This window comes from Pseudonaja textilis, chromosome Z (assembly GCF_049901715.1).
Source record: "Pseudonaja textilis isolate UNSWEBS1 chromosome Z, rPseTex1.2, whole genome shotgun sequence".
NCBI lineage: Eukaryota > Metazoa > Chordata > Lepidosauria > Squamata > Elapidae > Pseudonaja > Pseudonaja textilis.
Genome location: NC_142008.1, coordinates 90,384,493 through 90,409,702, shown reverse-complemented (window position 1 = coordinate 90,409,702; position 25,210 = coordinate 90,384,493). Strand labels below are relative to the sequence as shown.

The 25,210-nt window shown below is 38.2% G+C and overlaps 1 protein-coding gene across 3 annotated transcripts in view; it reads left to right on the top strand.

Moving 5' to 3' along the window:
• Nucleotides 1-38: 38 nt before the first annotated feature.
• The window catches only part of CACNB1 (calcium voltage-gated channel auxiliary subunit beta 1), a 61,542-nt gene continuing 36,370 nt past the window's right edge, over nucleotides 39-25,210 (top strand). Inside the window, exons 1-2 of one of the 3 annotated variants that reach the window (XM_087916770.1) lie at nucleotides 39-279; nucleotides 4,210-4,296. In XM_087916770.1, coding sequence (XP_087772896.1) covers nucleotides 193-279; nucleotides 4,210-4,296 — 174 coding nt within the window. In that variant the 5' untranslated portion in view covers nucleotides 39-192. Of the gene's footprint in view, nucleotides 280-4,209; nucleotides 4,297-18,876; nucleotides 19,011-25,210 lie in introns of those variants that run through there. The other 2 variants (XM_087916771.1, XM_087916769.1) reach the window with 2 other exon arrangements.

The following is a 25,210-nucleotide window of genomic DNA, read 5'->3' as shown; positions in this document are numbered from 1 at the left end:
GCGGCGGCGGCGGCGGCGGCGCGCGCGTAGGGGGCCTCCTTGCTCATCTTAGCCGTCAGGAGGGGCCATGCCGAGGCTACGGGTTTGAGGACGCTGGTGGTCGGCTCCTTGGGCAGGCGAAAGGCGACCCCAACCTTCCCTGGCTTTCACCATGAGTCCGGCGTGAGCTCAGCCGACAGCACAGGCGTCTCCATGGTGCAGGACAGCGGCATGTCACGCACACCTTACAGCTCCAGCCAAGACATCCAAATGGAGGTCTTAGACAATCCTGGCCTCCAGGTGCGTAACCGCCAGCCCGCCCTTCAGTCGGCTGCACCGGTCGGACACCTTGTAGTCCATTAGGCGGAGGGGCAGCTTGGCTGTGAGGTGGGAAACTTTGGACGTGGAGATCGTGTCCGAAAGAAAGGAGGGGCAGGGGAAAAAAACAGAAGAATCGCGGCAGCGGGAGAAGGAGGGAGTGGAACGATCCAGGAGGGGATGCGACTGGGGGGGACCTTGCGAGACTCGACCCGGGCAGAGGCACCCGTGTTCTGAGCTGAATTATTCCCCAACCCCCGTCTCCCCAATCTGGCACGTAACTGAAAGAAATGTTTTTGCTGAAAGGGGATGGGGAAGGGCACGCTGTCGGTTTCCATGGATCGTCTCTACTGCCTCTGATCTTGAACTGCCGGCCATCCAGGAATAGTCAGGCTCTTTGGGATTAGGTGCTGAGGTGCAATTCACCGAGTAGGACAAAAGGGGGTGCAGGGACGGCTGGTATGGGGGTTCCGGTTAGCCGGTCGGTCCAGTGAAAAGTGTCGCTCAGCTTCAGGCCTTTATCTTCTCCCTTGCGATCTTTAAATCTGCCCAAAACCATCGGCAGCGGCACTTCCAGACTAGACTGAAAGTGAGAAATCACTCCGGTCCTTGAATTTCACAGGGCGGGGGAGATATACATGATCTCATGTTTGTGCCTTTTCATATTTCTTTAGCACTTCCTCTCTCTTCCACCCATCCCCAATGCCCAATCCCCATACTAATTGGTTAAGAGTAAAATGCCTTTGAGACCCGGTAATAAGAGAAACCCTTCAGGCTGATTCCAAGAAGGACTTTCTGAGGTGCATCAGCCTTTGATTACTAGTGCATCTTTCCAGATGTGTCAGAATTCACATCCAGCTGTGATCAGGAAAGTGGCCTGGGAATTAAATTACCTCCATTGTTTGCCACTGAAATTCAGATATTTCATCTGGGTTCCTTCTCAAATAGAAATCAAGACTAGTGGATTCAAGATTGGTAATGATCCCCCAGTTTATGTGGGAAGATATTTGTATAATTGATTATATATCTAGCTATGAATAAAACCTGAGATTTAGTAATAAAGGTTTCCTCTCCTCCTACGTTTCTTTAACTACTTCAGCCAGGAAATTGATGAATCTAAAAACAAGTTTCGGATAGATAAGAATTGACAGAACGATGGAAATATCTTTGATGTTTCAGGATAGAACAAGATGCAGGGATGAACTGTTCTAATTTGGGGGGAAATGATTTGATTGCACTGTTCATCCTTTTAGATATGTTAAATTTTGTTCCCACAATCTTCTACTCCTGTGTTTTAACTTTTCAAAGCAAGGAGTTTATATTCAACAACTCCTAACAGTTACAGCATAATGACACCATATTGACTATTGCTAAATGTTTGCTTAGCTGCAAATTTTAGCTATAAGAGCTCCCAAAGCAATATTTACTGGGTGGATTATTGGAAAATGAATGGTGTTTTTATCTGACAGCCACTTTTTAAGGGAAAAAATTATTGGTCCGAACTGGAAATAAGGGATTCTTGGAAATTGCTGTACTGTATGGTTTTGATGAGAAAAATAGAGAAGAAGAGAATATTGAATATTAATAAATCTAGACTGGCAGTGGAAGTTGGCAAATGCCAATGTACTCTTTATGTGATTTATAGTATGTGGATAATGAGAGAATAGAATTCAGTGGCAGAATATTTTAAGAGATGAGGTTGAACTACACGAGTCCTTTAATATGACCCCAAAGATAGAAAATATCAATTTTCTTGTGTTCACTTATGAACATTCAGAGTTTTAAAACATTTCAAGATAAAGGTAGATCTTAGAGGGAGGAGAAGGAAGACAGAGAGAGATCAAGTTGATAAGGAAGTAGCAGTTCCAATGCTCTCACTTCATGAAAGAATCAAATGGAACATAAGGTGCTATTCTAGATTTTTCTGTGATGGGCGAATGTGTGGTCCTTTGCAAGATGAACCTCATGCAGGTAGCCTCAAAAGCAATGCTAAACTGAATATGTGTGAGGTGGTAGTGGGCTGTTTGGAGCTAAAATTCTTTTGTCCTGCTGTTCATGGTCCTCCACGTGTTGGACCCTGACTGCGTATTGCAGCTATGAGTGACGCACGTGCCTGATTTAGAACAGGGAGAGGAAGAGCCTAAAAATACCAGCCTCATCTCTGCCTTCTTTTCTTGCCCAGCTTGGCCTTAGAACTACGAGAACCATGCCTGTGGGGGCGTAATAACAATGGGCTTCTCCTCAAGCAGCTGTCCTCTCTCTCTCTCTCTAGAGACATGCTTGGGAAGTGTCTGGCTCATTCCTGGTCGTCCCCCCCCCGCCTTGGGATATGGACGGAGGCATGATCCTTAGAAGCAGGTGAAGGAAAGAAGCTTAAATTGATAGCCTCTCTCCTAAAAAAAGGAACTTGATATTGCTCGCTTGCTATGAAAAGAAAAAGCCACAGGTTATAACTAGTGGATGTAAGAATTAACTGACCAGCAATATATATGGGGGTAAGGTGTCTTCCTGCTTACGGTTACACAGGCGGAGGAAGAAGAGCCTCTTTCCCTTTTTACTTTTAGTAGAACCCCTTAATTTCCTCAAATGAAAATTGCACTAAATCCCCCTGACTTTTTTTTTTCTGTTCAATAATCTTCTGGTTGGATTATGTCATCTATGGTGTAATGTTGACCCTCAAATGCTGAGAAAATTGTTCATGATCTTCTCATTAGGCTTTCCCACAGCCTTGATAAATCAGCTTTGGTATTCAATTTCGATAATCAGGACTGAATTTTTTAAAAAGGGTCATGATTAAGGAACATGGACATTTGACAGTTCACAGCTTAGGCTTTTAAACTGGATAAGGTACCTGGTCGATGAAGTGTGAAAAACAATAAACTACCAATGTTTCTCTCTCAGCTTGGAAAAAAAGTGAGGAATATTGCTTATGATAACTGGGCCAACTCTTCCTAACTTTTCCTAAAGAAGGTCCCGTGGTGGAATTTTCCTCAAGCTGCTATATTGACTAACAACAAAAAAGGAGCAAGAAAAAAAGTAAATAATTGGGAATTGCAATCCTTACAACAATGTCCCACCCCTTTTTATGTGTTGCATATGAGGGTGACAGAAGTTTATAGACCAATCAAGCCAATAAAGGATCCTCCCATTGCAGAATTCCTGATGTAATGCATCTAAAAAAACCATGTGTTTTTCTAACAATAGTTCTTTTTCAAATTACAATGTATTGCAAAGCCATGGCATGTGGTACAACACTGTTAGGCTCAAGGTTTTGTGCCTTGCTGCAGTGCTTACTTGTGTGAATTTAGGGAGCTGACCTATGTGTGTCAAAACAAAAGCAAAGAAATGGTGGTGCACGCCATTAAGGTATTTACACTTCAAAGAAATAGTTTTTTGGTTTTTTTTTAATATTCTCCCACTTTGCATTTTTGCTTTACATGCAATAACACAGTAGCATTGTAATAGACCTTTTTAACAGGATTTACATAGCACAGTTTGTTTAGTGAAGAGACATTTGGGTTTGTGAATCATGATTTATGATTTAGTGTTATTTGTGAATCAGGTCACTTTGTTCAGAAACAAGTGAATTTGGTGAAACAAATCATTGTTTTCTGCAGCATGCAATGGCACCTGCAGCATGCATTCTCTGAAGATCTCTAGCATTCTCACTAAGGAATTCTGGGAGCTGAAATCCACACAACTTGTTCTCACGGTTGAGAAACATTGAGTTAAAGACCATGGAACATATTCTTCAACTGTCTGAAGATGGGATTTAAATCATCCCTCTGCTGAATTAGAGCATAGCTCTACTCCAGCATTGTGTGTATCTATTCTTTTTGTCACCTACTTGCCTGCTTGTGTATGTTTTTCTGAATTTGTGCTACTCTTGACCTGTATATGTTTTCCCACTAGGGAAAGTATAGCAAAAGGAAGAACCGCTTCAAGCGCTCCGATGGCAGCACCTCTTCTGACACAACGTCAAACAGCTTCGTCAGGCAGGTGAGAGCAACCAAAAAAGACAGCATGAATTATGCTTAAGGGGAAGATGGGCAGGGAACAACTACTAAATTCATGACTTAGATATTAAAGGTTTGGGCTGATGTCATACTAAACTGTTGTTTGCTGTTTTTCTGCCTTTCTAACTTGCCTTCCACTCAATTTTGAGTCCTGTCAGCTTCATGGACTAGTTCCTTGCATTTGTGAAATAATTTGCAGCAGCTTATATATATTAGAACCCCTGGTCTCTAACCTAGTGCTTTCACCATTACTGATTGTTTAAATATATATTATTAAATTATAAACTTCATTCTTGCAACCATAAGGTAGTTGGTATATTCAGGGTGAGCATATTTCTAAATTCAATCATGGGGCTTTTCCTCACTTGCACCTAGCCACGGCACAAAAAAATCTTAGCAATGTTTTTCTGCCATGTCCCCATGAGATTGCTTCACCTCCAGGAGTGTCTGCAGGATGTGGTCAAACAAGTCGAGATGATTGAAGCTCCATTTGCTTTTTATGTACAATACAATATGGCCACCATCCTCACTTTTTTTTATCATACTCCCTGAAAATCCATCTGTCCAGCCCAACATGAGCAAGTAAGTTTAGACTATTCTTAGCTATAGTAGTTTTTAATCGCCACACCCTTTTTCAAGCATCATCCAAGGGCAACTCAAGGAAAAATGAAGTTACTTGGTGGCTGAAACAGAGGCAATGATGGTTGAATTAAAGGATCAACCAAAGGCATATCAAATATTATGTTGATAGCAAATATTAGTCTAGATTGGTTTCCTGCTGACTCAAAGGCAGCCCTTCAACTCAACAATGGGGAAAGTCCATGATTTAATATGTTTTGAAAGTGTTTGCTGACCATGATGAGTTCCAGGTGAACAGTCTTCAGCTCCCAGAATTCCACAACCATAACCATTGATGAGAATTTGTTGATATCCAGTCTCTGACAACTTGCCACTGGTGGAAACAATAATCTTCTTAATGTACTTTAATTTCAGAATTCACATATTTCTGAGATTTCTTTTCCCAGCCATCAACAATTTTTTTTATTGCAAGGTTGCCATTTTCTTCACCTGTTGAACATGAGCAATTCAAAGAAGAAGAAATAACTGGAATTTCAATGTGGGGAAGAAATTGGGTTTCTTCCCATGTACACTTCAGTAATTTCTTCCTTGATCTAGAGGTCTGTTTGCTGTACTTTTTATTTGTTTCCTTTCTATTTCTCTCCCGTTTTCAAAATATCGCCAATAAGCCAAAGGTCCCTAAAGTTTTGGAGGAAATAAAATAATGAGACATTTACTGATACTTCATCCTTTCTTTTTCATTTCTGAGATGTAAATCTATAATTTATTTTCCTCCTCCTGTTCCAACTTCTTCTAGTTTCCCCCCACACACTATATTTCTTTTTGTGACTACAAGTCCATATCTTTCCCCATGGGAAGTAATACAGTGGCTGAGAAAAATTCCCACTGTGGATCAAAACTTGGTTTTTGCATTTGAGAACACTGTCTAAAGCATACTCATGGGTCTCTTTTCATAAAGTACTCTGAAAATAAAGCAGCAGCAGGTGGTAGTTGGGAATGTGGGCTGTAATCCTCTATTTATGGTCTTGGGAGAAAGCTGCTCTGACTGAATAGGGCTGATTCTTGAGTAACTATAACGTTTGGATCTATGAAATTGAACCTTTCAAATGAAACAAACAAAAAGTTAAAAAGTTACGATATTTATGTAGTTACTTACCAAGCACATCTAAATTATATTAAAGTAACCAAAATATCTTTATAATCCACAAGGCATGTCACAACTTTTGAGCACCCCTAATGTTTGGATATTGAAAGTTAATTTTTTTTACCTGTCCTAAATTGTCCCTTCACCATATGAAAGATCTAAATGATCAAAACAACAGAGGTAGAGGTGGAAACTATTCTATGTTGAGGCGATGAACAAAGAGTTGAGTTGTACATGATAATAAGCCAAATTCAGTTATCCACTGAGTTCCTAAATTATGCTGGAGAGAAGACATATTTCAAGGTTTTCAGGATGAAACTTTGTTGTTGTTTTTTGGTAGATTTTATTGGTTTTTAAAGACAAACAAAAACAAACCAAACATAAAAACACCCAACTTTCTTCCATAAGTGTACAAGCAGTGTGTCGATTGGTTTACAAATTTTTTGTACATCCATTTCATAGTCTCAATTACAGTTACATTGCATAATAACTCATATTATCAATCAGAAATTGAATACCCTAGTATCATTATTAATCATTTGACTATAATTTTGTTCATTCATACTTTGCAAGATAACTATAATTTACTTAGCTTATTTTATAACAATTCATATAATCCTCCCAAATCTATCTAGAAACATTTTATAGATATAATAATAATAAAAAAGAAATACATCTTTATATATTCATTGTTTTCTAAAATTCTACATATTTTAATATTATATTTTATTGTCTAACCATTGATAGAAAAGGTCCCAAATTTTGTAAAATTGTTTATCCTCTTTTTCTCTAATTTCAAACAGGATGAAACTTTGTTAAGCCATGCTGTAATTCTAATTTGTTTTCTATCTTAAAATGGTGAAAAATATTATCACAATTTTTCAATAATAGCAGCAAGATATTTTGTGGTATGAAGAAACTTCAGTGGGTTGACTATAAATTTGCCACCCAAGTATTATGACAAGTTTCCATTGGTTTATCAAAATAGGATGTTCATACTTCCAGAGATCACATCAATATTTACAGTGAAAACTTGCTCTAAAAGACATTTGTGAGGAACTGGTTCCTGTTATTCTTGAAAGTGTGAGGAATTTGTATTTCAGGTGATAAATATTAAGGCCAGTGATGTCATTTGTATAACATAAGTTATTATAGAATTTTGCCTAATGTATGGAAACTCCATTCAGTTGAGCTCCGAAACATTTAGATTTCAAAGTCGAGTCAATGTCATCAATTTCTTTCAACTTGTACAAAATAAGCTACTGGAGGTCTACAAAACCTCCCACCACAATAACTCTTTAAAAACTACAATATCACCTGGATTAGATAGTCCAAAATACCAAGTCCTTGAGTTGGCTAATCTGCCAAGTAACATAAATTTGTTTTTTAAACCAATAATTTTAAAAGCAGCTGAACTGAGTTGATTCACAATAGTAATGAAGGTTCTATTTACATACATCCTTACTCACTAATAATAGGATAATGGAATTGGAAGGAACCTTGGAGGTCTTCTAGTTCAGCTCCCTGCTTATGTAGGAGACACTATGCCAGGGGTCTGCAACCTTAAACACTCAAAGAACCATTTAGAGCCATTTCCCACAGAAAAAAAACCCACCAGGAGCCACAAAACATGAGTGGGCATGGCCAACTCGATGTCACTTACTCCCATGCAGTCACATGACACGCCCCCCTCCCCAGCCATACCTACCCAGGTTTTGTGGCTCCTGGGTTTTTTTTCCTCTGGAAAACAGATATATATGTATGTATATGTATATGTCTCTCTCCCTCTCTCTCCCTCTCATCTCTCTCCCTCATCTCTCTTTCTCCCACTGTCTCTCTCTCTCTCTCTCTCTCTCTCTCTCTGTCTCTCATCTCTCTCTCTTGTCTTTCTGTCTCTTTCTCTCTCTATCTCCTTCTCTGTCTCTTTCTGTCTCTTTCTCTCTCATCTCTCTTTCATCTCTCTCTTTCTCCCCATCTCCCTTTCTCTCATCTCTTTCTCTCTTAACTCTCTCATCTTTCTCTCATCTCTCTCATTTCTTTCTCTCTCTCTCATGTCTCTCTCCCTCTACCTCTCTCATCCCTTCTCTCTCTTTTTTTCCCTCTCCCTCCCTCTCATCTCTTTCTCTCTCATCTCTTTCTCCCTTCATCCTTCCCTCCCTCTCTCTCGTGTGTGTGTGTGTGTGTGTTCCCTCTTGAACCATTTCCAAAAACAGGCTGGGTTGTGGTTTTTTTGCTGATGTTTTTTTCTTCTTCTTTGGGTGCTTTTTACCATATGATTTAAATCAAGAGTCATTTCAGGTTCCCAGATAATTGAAGCTCTTTCATCCCTCTGCTGTGGCTCCTTGATGGCTGAACCCACCACTGCCTGGCCCAGCCCCTTGCCCTCCCCTCCCACTCACTCCTCCCCTGCCCTGAAAAGAGAAGGGCAACAGTGGCAGATGGAGTCTCGCCCCATATTCCAGAGCAGGAGTGAAGTGCCCCTCTACTTGACTCTTCTTCCAGCCCTTCTTATTGCTGTGCATATCTCAGCCTCTCAGGGAGACATGCAACTTGCTCTTCACCCCGAGACATTGGCCGGGCCTGGCTGCAGCTGATGCTCTGTGTCATAATGGGCTCCAGAAGGAGGAGGGGATGCCGTCTCCCCCAATGTGCACTAAATTTAACTCTGCTGCGCAAGACATTGCAAGAGCAGTGAGCAGACCATGGAGGTGCGGAGAGTAGTGGTGTCAGCTGCAGCCAGGCCAGCCAGTATTTTGGGGCAGAGGACGATTTGTGCGTCTTCCCCAACAGCCGAAGTGTGTGCAGTACCAACAAGGGCTGGTAGAAGAGGCAAATAGAAGGGCGCTTTGCTCCCGCTCTGGAATATAGAGTGAGTCTCCATTCACCACCATCACCCTTACCTTCTCAGGCCAGGCAAGGAGTGGAGTGGAGGGCGAGGGATGGGGCCAGCCAGTGATGGCACAGAGAGCTGCAGCAGAGGGCCCAAAGAGCTGCATGTGGCTCTGGAGCTCCAGGTTGCCGACACCCGCCCTATGCCATTCTGGACAAGTGGCTGTCCAGTCTCTTCTTAAAAGCCTCCAATGATGGGGCACCCCAACTTCTGAGGGCAAGTTCTTTCATTGGTTAATTGTTCTTACTGTTAGGAAAGTTCTCCTTAGTTCTAGTTTTTTTTAATGATAGTTTGCTTTTTATGGATAGTATCATAATTTGATCTGAAATCCAATATTTTTCATGCACATATTGTGGCATTAATTGTATGCATCTAAAGTGATTCTAACATAAATAAGGATCTCAATACTTCCCAGAATTAGGAATAAAATAACTTTCAAGATGAATCCACAGAGTTCTGAATTTCCAGTTCCTTATTAAAACCAGCATTTGAGCCTAAAATAAATACTCAACAATAATCCTGAAAAACTATGGAAAATTAATTTCTCAATAGATCATTGAAATTTTCATAATTAAATACCACAGCATGTGTTTGCTAAAGAAATGTATTTAATGACCTATATTTGCTTAAAGTAATTTAATGGAATAAAAATAGGAATTTTAAAATAGAAACCAACCTTGAAGCTAAATTTATCTGAATCGCATTTATCTTATTCCACATAATCAAAACAATTATAGGCTCTCCGTCTAGATCTTTATTCATTTGTATCAAGGTAAAGGATAAATTAAAATCTACTAACAGAGAACTTACAAACAAAATTTATTTCAAGACAAAAGGAATCAGTACACAACCTAAAGACTTAATCCAGATTATCAGAAGGAACGCTGTGACTGAATGTATAAACATTGATTAATGTTCGATTATGTGCATCAAGTCATATTAAGCTCCTAGCAGCACAAGGATAGATTTTCTCAATATATTATGGATAGATCTTCTTCAGTTGTTATAAACATTTATGATGTCAAACTCCATATGGTATATATGTCACACCCATGCATGAATTTTTTGATATATAAATATAAACCAAGGTCTTATACTTTGCCAATCCACTCCTTCTGTAATTTCTTTATGACTTTCAAAAATCATACTAGCACTTGGGAGAAGTTTTAAAACAAGATATTAATAAAAGAGACAAAGAGCATTTTTGATCATATTTTACAACCAGCCAGGCAAAGGTGGAGGTGTCAAAATCAGCAAGATGATGGACAGACTTGTGATTGATTCAAGCCCCACTCCCTTTATACTTGGAAGTGGCATTGACATACATGTAAAACAGACATATATCTAAGAAAAAGACACACCTTTAATAATAATTTTTATTAGAGAGGTTATCTTTCCAATCTTTTCTAACATCTATATGAGGCCTAAGGGTAAGCTCATCCATCACATGGAATAGGGTATCATGCTAATGATATTGTACAGCTTTCCCCCGGTGAATTAAGCAATGTCAGGACTGTCTTATTCCGGTACCTAGAACAAGAACATCTGCCATCTTTAGGGCTGGATGCATTACCTCAGACAGACCCAGAATGCAATCAATTAATAAATAAATGTTGTGATTTGTGGGTTAAATAAACCATACTAAGCCAAAGAATAACATTTTGGAGAAACCAAATGTAAAGCACCTAGGAAACTTCCTAAACAATATAACAAAACAGTTTTATGTTTCCAAAGAAATTGTAACTGCTGCATTTTCCTTATTTTTAATTAAACTAAAATATCAATTACAGATCCAATAATGTCAGAGTTTATAAGCCCATACAAATCCAGACCAAATGAAATATTTAACAGTCAGAAATTCAACTGTTGGTTATACAGGCAGCTAGATGCTTAACAGGTTTGGCATTTTTGTCCACCTGTCCAGTTTGTTCCAAGGACTTGGGATATGTGGATGTTGTTGTTTAATAATATTAAAATAATTATTGCAGGATGTTAGCTGGTCGAAGCAAACCTATCTTTTGATTGTTATGGTTGGCCATGTTGTCAACCAGATATTTAAATTTTGCTTAATGCTGTCCTTTTTTTTCTTTTTACTAAATATTGCTTCTTTTATAATAAACATATGCAATAATACAATCTCAAGTGAATGCTTTGGCACTATCCCATAATCCAGTCCCTGTATTTATTCTGTGAAGCTATATTTAAAGGCCACTTAAAAGATTTTTAAAAATTGTTCATCAAACTTTGTTATAAACATCACAAGGGCATGATTTAAAATAGTAATACCGTTTTTATTACATGTATCAGCTTAAGAAACCAACATATGAGATATAAGGAATTAATCTACATGGAAACAGTATATAGTATCTAAGGGAAAATGTATGTACACGGTGGGAAATACGTTAACAATAGGGAAGGATTAACGTGAGATAGCCATTCAATTGAATTCATATATACATGGGAAAATATGAGAAAGCTCACAATATGTGGCAAAGATTCTTCCGCTGTATGGAAAGAAAAACTATCTAGCTCAAAATCTTTTGGCAAAGCTAATACTTCATATTTTAGAGTTCTACAAAGAAGAACTGTTTTTTTTTCCTTTGTTTGCTCAGATCCCTAAACTTTGTTTAGTTTAGTTTAGTTTAGTTTATTGTCATTGCAGCTCGTACAACGAAATCAAACACCATCTTCAGTGCACATCATGACCATGACCATAGAAATAAACACAAACACACATCCTTCACCCTTCACACATTGAACCAGAAACCCCCGACACTACACCAACACTGCACTATACAGTAGAATTCAAAGGAGATATTACCCTGGGATAGAAGCTGTTTTTCAGCCTATTTGTGCTTGTTTTTATTATTCTGTACAGTCTGCCAGATGGTAATAGTTCAAAAAAAGGGTGTCCAGGATGAGATGGATCTTTGAGAATGTTTTGAACTTTCTTAAGGCAGCGGGAGCTATAAAGTTCTTCCAAAGAGGGGAGAGGGCAACCAATGATCTTCTGGGCAATGACGTTAACCCTCTGGAGTGCTTTCCTATCTGCCACTGTGCAATTGGTAAACCATACAGAGGTGCAGTAGGTTAAAATGCTCTCTATGATGCAGCGGTAGAAGGTCACCAGCAGTTTCTCATTCAGTTGTTGTTTTCTGAGAAGCCTCAGGTAGTATAATCTCTGTTGGGCCCTTTTGACCAGGGCTGCAATGTGGGCACCCCAGGTCAGGTCCTCTTTTAGGGTAACACCCAGAAACTTAAAACTGGCCACTTGCTCCACTCGGTCTCCATTGATAAGCAAGGGCTGGGTGTCTGATCTGTTCCTTCTATAAACTCGTTGGGTCTTATTGGTGTTGAGGACCAAGTTGTTGTCACTGCACCATGAAAGCAACTGGTCTACCTCATCTCAGTAGGCAGAGTCATCCCCCCCTCCCCCCCGGAGATAAGTCCCACCACTGTTGTATCATCTGCAAATTTAGCAATAGTATTACTAACATGAGTGGGAATGCAGTCATGCACATAAAGAGTATAGAGTAAGGGACTCAACACCCAACCCTGTGATGTACCAGTGTTAAGAATAAGGGATGAAGAGGTATGATTACCTAATCTGACCCTCTGTGAGCGGCCAGACAGGAAATCCATAATCCAAAGGCAGACTGAATTAGAAAGCCTGGTGAGAATGTGCTTCCAGAGACAATACCTTATTCTGAAGTAACTTATTAGCTTTCAATGAACTAGTTATAGATTTACATCCTTTATGTTTTCCAGCTGAAATAACTTCATTTGTGTCCATGTCAGATCTGGAATGTAAATTATTTTCAGTGTTATAATGGTTTTTATTTCCTCACCCATCTAAAATAATGTAGCCATTGTAATATTCACAAATATTATTGTTGTCTTATAGGGGAAGATGAGATTGATATTTGCTTGAACACTTGCTAAACAAGCAACAAACAAAGCCTATATGATAATCAGATCAGAATACAATTATCTATTTCTGATTTTGGAGAATACTTACCTGTCAAAATGCACTAACATCTTGGGTAAATGTTACCTGCTTGTTAGAAGATATGAATGTGCACAGAAAGTTGGTTCACCCAGTTCACTAAGTAAACCATAATTTCATTAAGCAAGCCTGTGGTTTTGTTTGTGTGTAGCACAAAATTGTAAATCAGGTTTTGCAATCCATAGTGACACTCAGTGAAACCCAGATAAATCACATTATAGTACTGCTTTGTGTGATTCAAGCATTTTTTTTTTGACAAGGGGTGATGGTTGTGTACACCCTCCAAGTTATCATCTGAGATCAAAGAACTAGCATTTGCACTTCCCCCACTACAATATTTTTGTTGTTCATGTTTGTCTGTTTTGGCTGCTTTGTCAGTTTCTTGCGTTAGCAAATAAAAAATAAACAGAAAACGTTTCTTCCATTGCACAGGGAAGCAGTGAGGTTGCTATAGCAATTCTCCATCTGCTAAGTGTCTGGAAGGAAAGAAGTGAAGCATCTATCAAAGCATTTATAAACCAAATGGGAGAAACATCTTTCAATTTAGCTCTGGCTCTGGAAAAGAAATTGCCTGGGTCACCCTGAGAAGGTCTCTGTTTATGAAGACAGAGACAAGGGATAAAAGATTGCAACATAGAGGATAGAATTAAAATATAATAAATAGAATAATAACAAATTGTAACCTTACCTATTTTAAACATGTTGAACAGAGCAATGTTAAAATCAAGAAACATGGACAAATACTGGAAATAATCAACTGATCACTTGGCCATCAAAAGTTAACTTAAATGTATCCACTTCAGAAAATTGGTTCGACAAATCCTCTGAAGACAATTATACCCTGCCTATGATTTTTTAAAAGTTACAAATAAAATAATAAGAAATCTAATTTATTGGAAAAATATAAAATGAGGGCTAATATAAACTAATTCAGCAATTTAGATGGAATTTTGTCTCATTGATTCATGAGAGGGGAACAGCTGTGGCCCTCAAGACTCCACCTCCCATCAGCCCAGACTCCTGGTTATGTTGGTTGAGACTAGTAAGGGTTGGAGGCCAATGGCCTTCGTTTAAAGGACCACCAATTCTCCAATCTTGCTTTTAAAGGGCCACCAATTCTCCAATCTTGCCCCATTCATCTGTTTTGATGAATGAAGGCAGGAATATGCTGTGTTCCATATAGGCCCAACATAGCTGTTTTAAAATGAGGTCAAGTAAGAAAAATAGAAGGAAGTAGATTTTTGAGCATCCTGTTTTCTTCAGTTTGTTTTTTATTGGGTTGTGTCTCCTCTAAGGCAATATTGTCCAACTTCTGTACTCCAGATAGACATACATCATGCACGTGAACTTTGTTTTGAATGTGTGAATGTTAAAAACAAAGAAATGGAAGAAGAGTGTGAGGGAGAGCCTCAGTGACCTAGACTTGCATTGCCATAGTGATGACATAGGAGGCAGTTGCTATGGAGGAGATCCCTAAGCGATCCTTCAGCATAGCACCAGCATACATTTAAAGGTTATCATGCTATGCAAGCCCTGCATTTACAGCAGAGGTCCTTTGTGATACAGAATATCACAATGAGTCCAGACTTAGGGAACTGGGCACAAATCATGGCAAAAAGTTATTTTAGAATCATAGCAAGGGGCTGTTAGTATTTGAGTGAGCAGTTTGGATAAGTGGAAAGAGTGAAGCTCAAGCTAGTTTGGAGAAGAATTACAAATTTCTTCAGTGAAAAACATGAGCAGAAGAAACCAAACTTTTTTAGTCCTCTTTTAGTCAGCCTTTGTAAATCTGCATCCCAAATTAGCAATTCAGAGCTCAGAGCTTTGTAGACTTTTGTACAGTCTACAAAAGGAAAGCCTTCTTCTTTCCCCATCCCAACTGTACCTTCCATAGCTTGTTGATTGTAGACTGTGGGGAAGTAATTGGGAGAACAATGTGTGGAGTCAGAACAGGGATGCAACTAGATAACATTAAGGAGATTTGGGTTTAAACAGGTTTAGATAGCACATTATTATTTTTTCTTCTTTGTGATACCTTCAGGCTAGTAGACTGAGTGATCCAAGCCAGTATGGGTTTTTTATGAGTTACGGTTAGTATGCTGTTCAAAGTCAGCCAATCATGGTTTGTTCAATAAGTAAATCACAACTAAATCTGTGGGTTTCATTTCAGTTTTTCAGATCTTTGTATCCTCAGAGCCCTGCTGTGACCCTGATAACTAAAAAATCAGACTGACGGATTCTGCCTATTTCACATAGGAAACAGATAAAGTTTATAATAAATTGTATATATACACAGAGAGAGAGAGAGATAAGCACACAAACACACATGCATGCACATGTCTTATTACTCATGAAAAATATTTTAAATAAAACAATGTACAATCCTGAAATAGGCATAGCAATTTAATTGTAAAAAAAAAACCCCTAAAAAATCTCCTCACTATCGTATCTTCTTACATGATATCTCTTCATCTACTCTGAAGCTTATAGCTATACCCTGGACCAGGTCATGAGCTACCCAAAGTAACTTATTGTGTGAATATATTCACTGTGTGTATTATGCATTCTGATTTATTTTTCAGCAAAATTCCCTATAGCACCGGTAATTATAGCTATGGTAAGAATGTGTACTGCTCTTGGCTTCTTGTCAGAAAATTTGGATGCCACATAATTATACGGATAAGAATCTGAAATAGAGATTTCAGGAAAAGGATCAAGGAAGCAGTGTTTGTAAGAGGCAGAATTATCAGCATCAATAAAATCTTAGGGGAGTCCATGACATTAAGAAATGCCATACAAAGGTTAAATCATTTTTAAATGTTTGTAAGGAGCAATGATCCAAGATGACAAAAGGGCTTGTACTCATAAAGAAAAGCAAAACACTTTATTGGAATGTATATGTGATTCCTTAATATGCACACATTTTCTATACTGATGTGCAACCAACTCATTTTTTCCACAGATGAGGTAGAGAAGATTCCTAATTCTTCATTCAAATGCATTTGTCTTCAACAGTGTTTTTAATGCAACTATGATAGCAGTTGCATCATATTTTAGGCTTGAAGTTGCGTCATATTTTAGGCCTGCAAGAAGACACATGTACATTAATGAATAACAGACGTGCTGTCCTTGTATTCATGCAAGATGCAGGGAACTAATTATGAATTATTTTCACTGAGTGCATAGCTAATGGATTAGATTAAAGAAAACCTCAATGCTGCCACCAGCGCCCTGCCTGGGACGATGTTTATCTCAGGGTAATTGTGACATTTAGTCCCACTATTTCAGAAAACAGAAATTCTTAAATTCCAGGGCTCGTTATAATACTAAATTCCAATTCCCTCAAATGTAAAGTTGTAATTCTGAATGCAGAGAGCACTGGATGAGTATATTATGTGAACCCAACCATTTTGATTTGTAAATCATGATTCATAATTTAAGACCTGTGAGATCTAATGACTTGTATTTATCCAATAAACCAACATTAAGTAAACCAATTAATTTATAATATAATGGCTAGATGTGGAAGTAAATTAGACAATCAGCTGCAGTACAGTATAAGCAAAGTCTTTCTCATCACTTGGAAGAAAAAAAGAATGAGGGGGTTGCTTCTGCCTTTGTTTTAGAGGAGAAGCAGAGTGTAGAATTTCATTTTTTGGCTACATCAAGAGTCTTTAGTTCTCCATGAAGTGGGGCAGGCACAGCAATAGCAATAGCACTTAGACTTATATACTGCTTTACAGTGCTTTACATCCTTCTCTAAGCAATTTACAGAGTCAGCATATTGCCCACAACAATCTGGGTTCTCATTTTGCCCACCGTGAAAGGATGGTAGGCTGAGTCAACCTTGCCACAAAGACAAGATGTAAGAAGCAGTGAGAACTGAAAATAAATATCCCATTGCTTCGATTGTTTTATTAGGTTCTTATTAATTGCCCAGTATTTTCCACAGGGGTGTGTGCGTTAAAATATATTCTTATCTCAGAGCTTCCTCACCTATCCTGCTTTCCCTTCCAAAGCTGCTCTTAGAGTCTTTTATTACTACCTGCTAGCTCATCCTTTGTCTCTCTCAAGTACATCCAAAGTGCATTCAGAATGCTTAGAGGTTAAAATGACTTCATTCACTGGAAGGATTAGCATGGATCACATTGATTTGAACTGTTAAGTTGGTGCACAGTTTGAACCATCCTTTTTATCCTAATGAAAAACCTCCAGGTATGAACAAGATAGATAAATTGCTTCTTTATATAGAGTTATCTAAAAAAGACATGCATGGCAATGAGATCCTTGAAAATTGAATTATTCATTCCAGTTGGAATTGGAATGCTGAGTTTAAAAGCAATTAAGGAGTCTTCCATATAGGAATTTGGTATTTATTCACACAGTAGTATCATGAATGAAGCCCATTTTCTTCCACTTGGGCTGAAGAGGGAGCTCCATGGAATATTGAGGTTACCTCCGTAGCTGGTAACTTCCATTAGTATTTTCTCTTGGATTCCACCCTCCCTGTAGTTAGAAAATATCTGGAACACTATGTGAATCTTATTTTTTTGCAGAAAGACTTGTTTTCTTCTTTTTTGTTACAAAACCAAACTTGCTGGAGTACCGGCAGCCTGCCAGTGTCACCGCTTCCTTGTTGATCAGTTGGAGGAATGCTAATCTGCTCAGGAAGAATTCTTGATAACTGTATAAATATTCACGTTCTCACAATATAATCTGTTTTTTGGGTGGCTGGAACAGTTGCAATGGAAACTTCTTGGACTTGTAAAAGTCCTCTGTCTGAAACTGGCTTCAAATGACCTTTTCAAATTCTTCACTACATTTCTTTATTTATTTAATCAAATCCGTAGGGCTGCCCATCTCACGGAAAACACTGGGTGGCATACACAATCCTGTATAAACAGTAATAGCAATAGTATTATTACGCTATAATACTTATATGCTTACATTATGCTTATATTATTATATTTATTATGCTGACATACCACTTTATAGTCCTTTACCATACTTTCTGAGTGGCTTATAATATAAACATTATTTGAGGGACCTTAGGAAGGTCAGGAGCGATGAGGTCTACTTTATCTCAGGGGAGAGAAGATTTTACAATACAGACACCACCACATAGGGCCCACCAAATGTAGCATTCTCAACATTGAAACTGATAACATATCCATTTTGTGAGATCAGGTGCATGAAATTAGGGAAAGATGGTCCATCAAATAATCCAGTCCCATATCACGTAAGGGTTTAAAAGTCAATCTCAGTACCTTGAATTGCATCTGGAAACAAACTGGCAGCAAATGCAGTTTCTGCAGCAGAGGTATAGCATGTGCTATGTACCAGAAACACACATAACTGCTTGCACTATTGCATTTTGCATCAGCTTAAACTTCTGCATACATTTACAGGAAAGCCTCATATTTTATGGGCAAAACACTGGTGGGAGATTCTCCAAGGAAGAACTTTTACAGTGATTTCTTAATGACAAACCTCTTCCTTTGTGATAATAGAAGCATCACTGCTGAAAAAAACCCAAAAGATAGCGGTGGTAACGGCAGCCCAAAATAGGGATATTCTTAAGTAACTGAAACGCAAAGAAATTATACTTCAGTCCTGAAAATGTGTCTCAAATTCTCCTGTCCCTTGGAATAATTGCTAAAGCAAATTTTCCTTCATCAAACAGCATGAGAACAAGTACGAAAAAATGAAGAATTCCTTTGCCCAGATTCATTCACATACATACATACATACATACATACATACATGTAGTCTAATCCTGTAATATATACTACTGGATTGCCATATTCTCCACAAGATGATGCTCTTTCCTGCTTTCTAAATTACCCCTCATTTCAGCCTGGGCATCATCAGCTAGAATGACTTTGGCGTAGCCTCACACGCCCACCCACTTGCTGGGATGTCCAGTCCCTAGTCTAAATATACCACAGCTGTTTGCTAATGTAGCAGAATGTTTGTAACCTGAGAGCCCAGGAATCAGGCAGAGCCACCTCTGTCCACATATCACCAGGCCTAGGCAGCATGGAGACACCCAGCAGCAAAGACCCCAGACCTGCTTTGGTGAGCACTTCTGTCTCTTAGCCTTACCTGGCCTCATGGGGAAACACCCCTTTTCCGTGGCCTTCCATTCCCCCCTGTCATTAACTTAGCTCTCAACCTGAATTTGGGTTTTTAGGTTCGGAATAGACACCCCTAGTACCCTCCTAGCCTTTTCAATGCCACTTTAATAGAAAACCTGTACATTCCAAATTCTTTCCTTCCTTCCCCATTTTTTCATTTCTCCTTTACCCCCAGAAAAACTGTTCTATCACCTGTCCTACTCTAATTTCCCCCTTACAAAGCAAATGTGCTATGACAGCCTTTTGTTTTATTTTCCTTCTTCTACCTACTAGCCTTTCCAAATATAATTTGCAATATTACACTTGTACCTATTTGGTCAGCTAGCCCCTAAATCTTGATTGGGAACTAGAACTAAATCTCTGCCAATTTTTTATATCTTGGAAATGATTCTGCTTGGTTGAGGAAGGAGTGTGAAATGCTTTATAAAAAATAGTGATTTGAAGAAAATTAAAGAACTCTGAAGTTTTTGGGCTAATAGGATTTTCCCCCCAAAATTTCTTTTGTGACATGCTGTATATAGGAATGTGCCCTAATCTGAAAAGTTGCTTGTTATTCTGTCTCGTATTGTAAGATAAGATAGTAATCTTATGAATTCTTATGAAATCTTGCAAGGTTCATGGTTCACTACATGTAAGAGAGCTTTTAACTCTTGCACATGCAGTCATCATGCCTGAAGGGATTTATTCTTTCATTGTTTATGGAATGGAATAACTATTCCAACAATTGGAATAACTACAGTCATTTTTATTTGAGTGTTATGATCATATAGTGATGATTGTAAACTCATATAGCTATAAATAAAGTGTCGGGAGGTAGCTTCATATTAATTGAATTTAGAATAAAAGATTGTGAAGGTATTCAAATGTCACCTGCCTTTTAAATTCAATTCATTGTTTTCCCAATGACACCACCGTTTTTTTCCTGATGATTTTGGCTAGATCAACTTTTTCTAACCTGATGATTTCCAGATATGGCTACATTAGTTAGAAATGCCGATAGTCTCAATTGAAGAGAGGGAGGGCTAAGCTAGATTTGTGTGTGTGTGTGTGTGTGTGTGTGTGTGTGTGTGTGTGTGTGTGTGTGTTTCATCACTTCTGCTTTCTGATTTGGAAGTGAATCTGTTGGATTGCACTATAATACTAATATTTTCTAATCTACTGTCAGAGGTTCCTTTAATTCTAGACAAGTCCAGTCAGTCCTTGATGCCTATTCTTTTCTCAAAGAACAAGTCTTAAATTTGCACATTAATAGTTAGAGGCTACTTGCTTTGTTTCTGCTGACTCTAGATTGCCAGGACAAGTACCTCAGAACTGATTTTTGAGGTAAAGGTGGACTTTGGTAGAGGGGAGATGGATGTCTTCTATGGATATGATAAAATATGTTTTCTCTTGAAGGAGATATACAGTAATCTCTCAGCAATGTCCAGGATTAGAGGATATTCTTGGCATCAATATGCCAAGTCCCCAGCTTTAATTCTTAGTATTATAGGCCATGGAAAAAACTTGCTACCTGAAACCCGACTGAGACATAACCAATCAAGGTAAAATCAATACTGGACTTAATGAGGCAAATAGTCTGATATAGATAAAGCAGCTTTCTAAACGGAAATTTTATTATACAATTTAACACATCTCTAGTCAAAAGTATAGCAGGACTGATTTCTAGATAAATGGGTATAGGGTTACATGTAACCAGGCTGTGATAGGAAAGTGACAAAATTCATGTTCATTTTTATTTTGCAAGAATATCATCCATATAGAGAAAAAAAAAACTCTCTAAGAAAAGTATTTGAAATTTGTCTGATTAACCAATCCCACTTCTCTCTTTGAAATGAAAATTACCACACTATATATTTCTCTGCAAAGATTAGTTGGACAATAAGACTTTGGAGAGGGATCAGTAATTTGGACTGGGTTTAAAATTAGAAAACAATTAGAAAATTAGAATTTGGGTTTCAGTTCAAAAATAAGACCACACATTCATTTCCAATAACTTTTCAACTTTTAGATATAGCTATGGGAAATAAATAAAACTGGATATATTATAACCTTCTTTGAGATCTTAGATTAGGTGGGAAGCAAATCTTAAATATACAGACCTTGGTTTTTACACGTGTAAAGAAAATTTTCAGAATGTACTACTAGTCTGATGTAACAGGAGGATCATATGGGTGAATACAAAGATCTGGTTCATGCAGCATGCTAAGGAAAATGTGGCTTGTTTGATTTTGGCTTAACACATTAAGTAAATTCATCCCTTGTAGTTTTAATCTATGAGCTGGCATGCTATGTAAATTCTGATGCTCATGGTTTATTCAGCAAAACTATCATTAAACAAATACAGTGATGTGGTTCAGTACTCGTATCACTGTATTTGGTTAATCATGATTTTGCTGAATAAACCGCAAGCATTGGGATTCACATTTTTGCTTGCTTTAATAATATAAAATAATGGTTTATGTGAACAAGTACTTTTGCCACTTGCCACAAGCCACGTTTCAGTCACTTTTGCCACAAATCGATTTTATGCTCCAAAACATCTCCATCACAGGACATTCACCCTTAATGTCTACACTGGTTTTAAACAATGAGGCTCTTGCGCATACATATTACAGATAAACTAAACCACATACCAGCTTTGCTAATGAACAACACATAAACTAATAAGCCATTTGCATCTCAGAAGAACGTCATCAGCACTTGGCTCTTTTGAACATCAGTCTATAGATCTCATGCATTGGAAGCAAAGAAGCTGTTGAGCCAGCAAGACTCTCGCCCAGATTTCTCTTTTTTAATCTTTCTTCCAAGTGGGAGAAGGACAGCCGGTGCCACTGGCTGGATTTGCCGTTCTTGCCTATTTGCAGTTTTGTGCTTCTGGAAGTATTAGGCTGTGGCTTTAGCTTCCAAGCCAGTGCCTCTGTGCATGCTTTTGAGCACAGGGAGGAGTGTTTGTGCTGTACCCACAGCTGTATGCCTGAGCTGCCACCTGCCAGGATGTACCTATATGAATGGGATGATGATTCAGAGGCGGTGAGTAATTGCATATGCCAATTTCGGTACCTTGCATTGTTTATGTCTGCCTTTGCCAAATTACTATCACTCTTTGCTCTCCTCTGTTCTGCCAGGGTTCTAATCTGCATCTCTTTCCTTTCTGATCTTTTTCTTTCAGCCTTCCTTGTCCAGGAAAATTGTCCATTTTTAAACTGGGTCAGAAAGTTGCTAAAAGAAACATAACTTGAAAACCCATTCTCAAATCAGGTCAAGTTATTGAGTTGGGACAGAACTTGATAGGACCACTGGAATACTACTTAACATTATTTCCAGCTGTGATTCTCTTTTTTTTCCCCTTTTTGTAGTGGTAGGGGTTGGTGATAGCTCTATCTTCCTCCAAATGCCCTTTTCATGAAAAAGAAGATTTCACATATCACAAGCTTGGTATTTTTAAGTAGATTTTTCCAGTTTCTATATTGCCAGTCTTTATAGCATACTTATTACTTAAAATGTGATTTTGTGTTTGTTTATTTCTGTGCATAAATCTGCTCCAACTCTACCTTCTGTTGTATACCAAATGTTGGGTACATTAGGCTGAGATGCTGCCTTTAGACCCATATGGAATGTAGGCCAATTGCAGCTGTGTCATTTGTGCATTTTGTGTGCGTAGAAACTACCCCAGTATATAAGTATCTCTGGGGTTAAAAAAGCCACTACCATGTGGATTTTCAGTTTTGAAATTGAAGCAGAAATCAAGTTTCAACATTGCACCTGGAAAGAGTCAAAACAAAGGACAAGGTCTTTTTGCTCAGCTTTTCCTCTTCTGAAATCCTCTGACCATTGCCCCTGTGTCTCTTTTTGTGAATTCCACCATATCTGTCTACTTTGTTGGACATTAGTTTTTTACTTCATTTTGGGGATTTGGGCAAATTCAACTGTCCAGTCTCCTTCTCCTAATACGAAGTGGCTGCATTCCTTTAGCTTGCAGAGTGGCCTCCTTTTTTCAATTGAACAATCAGCTAGCTCAGCGGTCTCCAACCTTGGCAAGTTTAAGACTTGTGGACTTCAACTCCCAGAGCTATGCTGGTTGAGGAACTCTGGGAGTTGAAATCCACAAATCTTAAAGTTGCCAAGGTTGGAGACACCTGAGCTAGAGAAACCCTTTGGTCTCCGTGTAGCTTCTGTTTTCTTGGCACTGCATCTGCAAACTTATGTTTGCAAACAGTGACAATTAGGTGCAATTTGTAGGAAACTGTGGGCTTAAATAATGGAAATATACCCTCTTGGAGTTGGAAACATTTTCCCAAAAGCAATCAAATTCCCACAGAGCTACCTTAATTGGTGAACCAAAAATTATCCTTCTAAATTGGGCTTAAATAAGCATCCCCATTCCTTCCATCTTAGTACTTGATTGGCAACTGCCTGGAGAGCTGACAGCTTTTCCATACCTCAGCCTTTGACAGCTTTTCCTCACCTCAGCTTTTGCAGAAATTCTGCCTTCTCAACTAAGCTTCCTGGGGGGCTGCTAATTAACAGTGGCATTTCAGTCCCTCAGACTCTCTCCAGTCAAGTGACCACTATTCAAGAATTGTCAGGAGCATTAATTATCTATTAATCAGGAGAAAATCATTATTTCTTCCAAAAAGCCCTGACAAAAGACAAAATAATTACTACTTGTGTGTTCAGAAAAGGTTTAGCAGCACTTCTATTAGACAATTTGTTTGCCTGCGACAACCAACATGGAAATATGGATATTCTTTTTATTTTTTTATTTTTTAAAAATATTTTATTTTTTAAAAACAAAAATACAAATCTCTATTCACATTAACAGTGTTTGTGTCATTATTATTATATACCTCTCCTTTTATATGTAAACATCAACTCTTATTTCTATCCTCCACCCATTTGTACCACCTATCCCAAACTGCGTAATAATCCGAATCATCTTTGCCTCTTAATTCCTTTGTGAATTTATCCAGTTCCACACAATTATGGGAATATGGACATTCTTAAATGCATCACATCTGGGATATAGGTAGTCTTCAACTTACAACAGTTTGTTTAGTGGCTGTGCAAAATTACAATAGCAATGAAAAAAGTGACTTATGACTATTTTTCACACTTATGACTGCTGCAGCATCCTCATGATCACCATGGTTGAAATTCAGACATTTGGCAACTGACTAAGAAGATTGCAGTATTGTGGGATCATGTGATCACCTTTTGCAACCTTCAGTCAATGTTACTTATAAGGTGACCGATCGTCCTCCTTTTGTAAGTTCTGTCCTCTCTCGAAAAGTGTCCTCCTACATGTCCTCCTTTTTGATATTTGAAGACTAATCTGTAAATCTCTGTATTTGATTGATGCCGATCCGATCCATTGTGTGTGATGTGACGTATTTGTATTTGACATGAGGATTCGTCAAGGTTTGGTACAGTGCGGCAAGACATGATTATGAGACGCATGCACTCCCACAGGATAATTGTTTTGAGAGGGTATGGCGCATGCAAGTGGCTTTGTTTTTTTTTCTTCAATTTATTTGTGTCCTCCTTCTCATTGTAAAAAAGTTGGTCACCTTATTACTTAACAACCATGCTATTAACTTAACAATTGTGACAAGAAAGGTCATAAAGTGGGGGAAATCTTAACAACTGTTACACTTAGCAACATAACTTTTGGATCAATTGTAAGTAGAGGACTACCATTTTCTGCAGAAAATGATCAGATACACAAATAAAGTTAATTTAGAAAAGAAGACAAACTAAATTGAATTACTTTAAAGGAAACTTGAATAAGATCAAATCGTAAGAAAAGGAGAAATCCAATCAGATATTTGCAGGACAAGATGGTACATTTTCTCATTTTTCTGAATGTAAATCAATAATAATCAAAGTAATCCTTTACTGAACATAGTCCACTGACAAGTTGTAGGGAAGCAATAAAATCTAAACTGGATGTATAAATATAACTAGCCTATAAAACAGCAAAGAATGTCAAGTATAAATTCTGAGAAATTAATACTTCAAAAGAAATTGTTCAGAATAAACAATCGTTAAAATTGAGTACTGTAAGGTACTTATTTTGTTCTAAGAGAGGCAAATTTATTAGGCCCTTCAGAATAAATTGCTATGTTACAATTGAGTGGTCTC